We start from the raw sequence: 6000 nt of genomic DNA on the forward strand, positions 1-6000 counted from the left end.
TTTACAATAACCACACACACAAAAGAATTACTTAGGAAAACATTTAACTAAGAAGGTGAAAGACCTCTGCAGGAGAACTGCAAAATACTGATGAAATAAATAAATGACACAAACAAAAGGAAGAACATCCCATGCTCATGGATTATAAGAATCAATATCATTAAAATGACCATACTACCCAAAGCAATCTAGAGATTCAGCACAAATCCTATCAAATTATCAGTGTCATTTTTCACAGAATTAGGAAAAAAATGCTGAAATTCATACAGAATCCTAAAATAGCCTGAATAGCCAAAGCAATCCTAAGTAAAAAACAAAGCTGGAGCCATCACATTACCTGACTTTATGCTACAAGACTATAGTAACCAAAATAGCATAGTACTGGCACAAATATAGATACACAGATCAAGGGCACAGAAAAAAGAACTCAGAAACAAAACCACATACCTATAACCAACTGATCTTCAACAGAGTCAACAAAAAAATGCAATGAGGAAAGGACAACCCTATTTAATAAATGATGCTGCAAAAATTGGATAGCCATATGCAGAGCAATGAAACTGGACCCCTATTGCTCACCAGATACAAAAATTTACTCAAGGTGGATTAAAGACTTGAACATAAGACCTGAAACTTAAAATCCTAGAAGAAAACCAAAGAAAATGCTTTTGGACATTGGCATAAGCAAGGAGTTTATGAGTAAGACCTTAAAAGCAAATGCAACAAAAACGAAGACACAAATGGGACTTAATTAGACTAAAGAGCTTCTGCACAGCAAAAGAAATAATCAACAGAGTATACAGAAAACTAACTGAATAGGAGAAAATATTTTCAACCTATGCATCTGACAAGGACTAATACTCAGAATCTGCAAGAGACAACTCAACAAACAAAAGACAAGTAGCCCCATTAAAAAGTTGGCAAAGGACATGAACACACATTCCTCAGAAGAGACACACAGGCAGCTCACAAACATATAAAAAAATGCTCAACATCATTCATCATCCAAGAAATGCAAATTAAAACCAAAATGAGATACCATCTCATACCAGTCAGAATGGCTACTATTAAAAAGACAAAAAAGAACAGATGTTGGTGAGGATGCAGAGAAAAGGGAATACTTATACATTATTGGTGAAAATGTAAATAAATACAACCACTATAGAAAACAGTATGGAGGGTTCTCAAAGACCTAAAAATAGAACTACCATTTGACTCAGCAGTCCCGCCATTGAGTATCTATGCAAAGGAAACAAGTCCTCGTATCAAACAGACACGTGTACCCATATGTTTATCACAGCACTATTCATATTAGCAAAGTTATGAAATCAATCAATGTGTCCACCAACAGATAACTGGATAAAGCAGGTGTGTGTGTGTGTGTGTGTGTGTGTGTGTGTGTAATAATATGCAGCCAAAAAAGAATGAAATTATGTATTTTACAGCAATGTGAATGGAGCTAGAGGCCATTATCCTAAGTGAAATAACTCAGAAACAGAAAATCAAATATTTCATGTTCTCACTTGTAAGTGGGAACTAAACAATGGGCCCACATGGACATAAAGAGAGAGAGAGATAATAGACACTGAGGTCTCCAAAAGCAGAGAGAGTTGAAAATTTACATATTGGGTACAATGTTCACTATCTGGCTGATGAGTATACTAGAAGCCCAAACCTTACCATTTTGCTATATATCCATCCCCCGAATCTATAAAAATAAAAAAGCTTAAATGATAAAAATAAAAAAGAGAAAAAAAGTACCTTTTACCTGAGAAATTCAGATTATCAAACATTTTTATTAGCATAATTCTAACATCACCTAATCTACCAAGAAAAAGCAATTACTTTAATAACGTATCTAGCTAAGACATCTTGATATTATTTATAAACATTTTAAGGCCAGAAAAAATAAGGCAGATAAGTATATTTAAAGACTGTAACAAGGATCCAGCTCTAAAAGTAGACATGTGCTAACTTCTGAACGTCAATGATTAAATTAAATAATCATGAATCAATTATTTGTTTGCAAACCATGTATTAGACCTTTGAAAGCTGTCTGCTCAAGCATTACTGATGTCATTCACTCTTTCTCTTCAAGTCATACTGTACCTTTTCCTTTAACCTTCTTTACTCTCATGTCCTTTTCATTACCCAAAACTCTGTCTTAGATCAGCCAGAGGTTCTCAACAGCATTGTGCCCAATTTATGAGCATCAGTGCTTCTGACCCATGTTTTGCCTTGACTGTCGATGCTGCAGCTCATGTTTAATTTTAAGAAACATTTCGAGAAGGTTGCCACATCCTAGAAAATAATAACAGCAAAAAATAAAAGTAAAAAAGAACCTTAACAAATCTTGTATTTCTCCTAGTGCTCAATTACCTGTGGCAAAGGAATGCAGTCCCGTGTTATCCAATGCATGCATAAGATCACAGGAAGACATGGAAATGAATGTTTTTCCTCAGAAAAACCTGCAGCATACAGGCCATGCCACCTTCAACCCTGCAATGAGAAAATTAATGTAAATACCATAACATCACCCAGACTGGGTAAGCAGACAAAACAAAAAAGATGTTTTTGAGAAATATAGAAATGCTTACGGCTTCTTGTATTTTGTATATTACTTTAAACCTTGATAGTTGTAAACCTATACTGATTATTTTGGTTTGGACTAAATTGGATCCATTTAAATATGATTTTGTCCAAATGGTCAGGTGGGTAAAAAAAAAGTCCTAAAAACTTAAACTGCTTTGATTCCCAAAGTTGTCCAATCAGAGCCAGATCCAGGAAATAATAATGCCACACCACCCCAGGTCTTTTTGTAACCAAAACTCAGATCAATCCCATGGCAGAACTATCAATTAAGTTAATATCTGCAGAAAGATGAGATTGTAGTGTAAGCCTTAGATTTCTCCATGATTTATAGCCTTCCTTGTTATCTGGGTACAAATTATTCCTTGGAGGGACATAGACTAAAAACTGTCTTTCAAGAAGAATGGGTGCATGGATCTACACCATTAAACAAGAAGTTCTATTTTCTTTTTAAGTTTTGAGAATATGATACTAAATAAAAAAACAAATTCTAGTAGTATTGAATATATTGATGTTTACATTGTTTTATGTTACAAAATGCCTTCATATATTTCCTCAACTTCTGTTATTTAATCTAAACCATAATCGAGAATTAGAGTATATATTTTAAGTAGATAGAGCCTACACTTGCATAACAAATACTAATGAATGATTTAGCATTTATATCTGTGACTTAGTAGCTTTTAACAGCACTCCTGCCTGATTGTCAGTGGGTTAATTTATGTTTAATACCTTTGGTTTTAACCTGTGCATATAATCTCCAGGGGAACAATTTGAATCATACAAAATAATATTACCAAAATGTAAGAAGATAAATTGTCATATGTATTTTTCCAGGCATAAGATTCAGTCAAATGAGAAAACTTGGTTTCTTCATGGAAATACAAAAATTCTCTTTTGGGGGCCAAATAATTAACTAACATTTCTAAGAAATAATCAGTTCAAGGTGAATAACACTGATTAAGACAAAAAGTTAAGCAACTCTAGAGCGGATGTACTAAATACATTTATTCAATAGCAGTATAATTCCTTTCTCCAACAATTACTTTACAGTATATTTCCTTTCTCCAACAAGTCCTTGAAATATTATGTGGCAGAAAATAATGGATTAAAAGAAAATTTTATTAAAATTGCATTTTCTCTATTTATTATTCCTTGAAGGTGTACCCCAAAATACAGAAGCACAATGGTTAGGAAAATCTAAGGTCTTTAAAAATGGAATAATTATGTTAGAATACAATTCTTTCCCATATGCAAAAGAAATAATTGTAGCAGGAGTGACTTTCATTATGCATTCCAGAACACACTATTGTTTTACAAAAAGGGAGGCCAAGTCTACATGACCAAATATTCTATACCAAGTTCTCATTTCAAACACTTCAACTATTGCTATAAATCTCAGTCACTTGTGATGATGTGCGTTGATTTTTATAGAACCCTGAAATCACAGCTCCAGATAATCCATTTAGATGTGACTGTTGTCTGGGGAAACTAGGAATATGAAATAACTGTGAGCATATTTTTGCTTTGCTGTTTCCTTGTAATTTCAACCTCAATAATAGTATTTATTAATTTGTATTCCCATAAAGGCAGATATATTGAGCACATTTATTTTTCTTTTTAATTTTCTCTACTAAAATTCAAAAGAAGCTTAAATGAAAGCTATGAAACTGAAGCTTAAAAGTACAACACATTGAACCTGGGAATTATATCTTTAATAAGCCTAAAAACATTTATAAGTAAAAATATTATTCATTCTTTACTTTTTAATCATAGGAGGGGTGTGTGTGTATATCTCTTTGTTGCTTAAATTCCAGAAGGTAATATAAATGAATCAAAGAGAGTGTACAAAATCTGCCCCCATTTAAACGCTTGAAGTTTGTTTTTACTGACATATATGATATCTGCATGGGCTGAATTCACTATGTTCTATTTCACAGCTGCTCTGACTTTCAAGTGCCTGGGAGATCAGTGGCCAGTGTACTGCCGAGTGATCCGTGAAAAGAACCTATGTCAGGACATGCGGTGGTATCAGCGCTGCTGTGAAACATGCAGGGACTTCTATGCCCGAAAGCTGCAGCAGAAGAGTTGACCTCTAGCAGGCTGGCTGGATCACAGCTCGTTGCAATTACATTATTTATAAACACACACACTAGCATGTTTTTCAGACCAAATATTATCAGATTACATATAATTTAATCAAATTAATTTATTTTTTTGCCTGCCAAACATCTAATGTGGTGCTTGTTTTGGTTACACAAACATTTTGATTTCTACTATATGGCTTCATAAATAATTTTATATGAATGAATTAGTTGGATCCAGTAATATAATGAAAAGAAAAAGGAAAAAAATAGATCATTATACTTAAAACAATGTTTTGTTGTTTTGTTAGGGCTATCCCTAAGGTGCTACTCTCTCCCCACCAATAACATTGAATTATCCAGAATGTATACTGACTTAGCATAATAGTTCAGGTATATATGAAGAGAAACTATTTTTGTTTTTTGGTGTCCTGCTGCAGAATTAGCCCATTTTCTGTTATCTGCAGGAGATGTGTAAACATAATGAACCTCATGGTGTTGAACAGGTTTTTAGAGAATGTATTATGAATTTGGTTGAGATTTATAGACATCCATAGGAAAAATTCTGCTGTAATTATAACCTTATTTTGATATGGAAAGGAAAAGTCAAAATAGAGACTTTGATCATGTTCATGAACATGTACTTGAACACAAGTATTGTAACAATGAAACACTGTAATGATTTACACTGAATCACAATTGCACTGTTGATATAGTGGAGAGAAATCGTTAGAAATGGTAACATCTTACAAAAATGTGTATTATTTTAACATGTTATCACTAGATTTTAGCTTTTTTAAAAATATTTTTAACAAAGAAAACATTGATCCACCCATTTCCCTGTATCTTTTTAGCAGATTTATTAGAGTATAGTACTTAGCCTCACGAATCATAATTAGAAAATTTACTAATATTTCTCAGCCTTCTCCCTAGGAACAAGGAAAAACAGAAAGCATATAATACTGTGGTAGTTTCATTGTGTTTTTCTTCCTTTTAAAAATTAAAAAGTTTTACAGTTATGTGAAACGTTCAAAAGCCAGCTTAAAATTTTTCTTGTGAGAAAATATTGTACATGATTCACATGATTTCTTAGATTTTTCAATAAAATATGTAAAACTTGCCATTGAGAGACAATTCTTCATAGACTTGTCACATATCCGCATGTCTGACCGACAAAGGTACTGTCTACTTTTGTTCTGGAGTATCTTCTAGAGGATGTTTGTATAGTGAACTGCCTTGGAGGATAGTATCTCTCTTGGGAGCAAAGGGCAAACATGCTTCTCATTATAAAAGTTTCAGGTTCCCTAAAATTGGGGTTTCTTTACTA

The 6000-nt window shown here is 33.1% G+C and overlaps 1 protein-coding gene across 1 annotated transcript in view; it reads left to right on the forward strand.

The window, feature by feature from the left end:
• Window positions 1–5790, forward strand: part of ADAMTS19 (ADAM metallopeptidase with thrombospondin type 1 motif 19) — a 282768-nt gene extending 276978 nt beyond the window's left edge. The window contains exons 22-23 of the mRNA XM_001099247.5: window positions 2369–2546; window positions 4530–5790. Of these exons, the coding sequence (XP_001099247.4) occupies window positions 2369–2546; window positions 4530–4681 (330 nt within the window). The 3' untranslated portion in view covers window positions 4682–5790. The remainder of the gene's footprint in view (window positions 1–2368; window positions 2547–4529) is intronic.
• Window positions 5791–6000: the final 210 nt, after the last annotated feature.

The sequence above is a fragment of the Macaca mulatta genome, chromosome 6 (genome assembly GCF_049350105.2).
Source record: "Macaca mulatta isolate MMU2019108-1 chromosome 6, T2T-MMU8v2.0, whole genome shotgun sequence".
Classification (NCBI taxonomy): Eukaryota; Metazoa; Chordata; class Mammalia; order Primates; family Cercopithecidae; genus Macaca; species Macaca mulatta.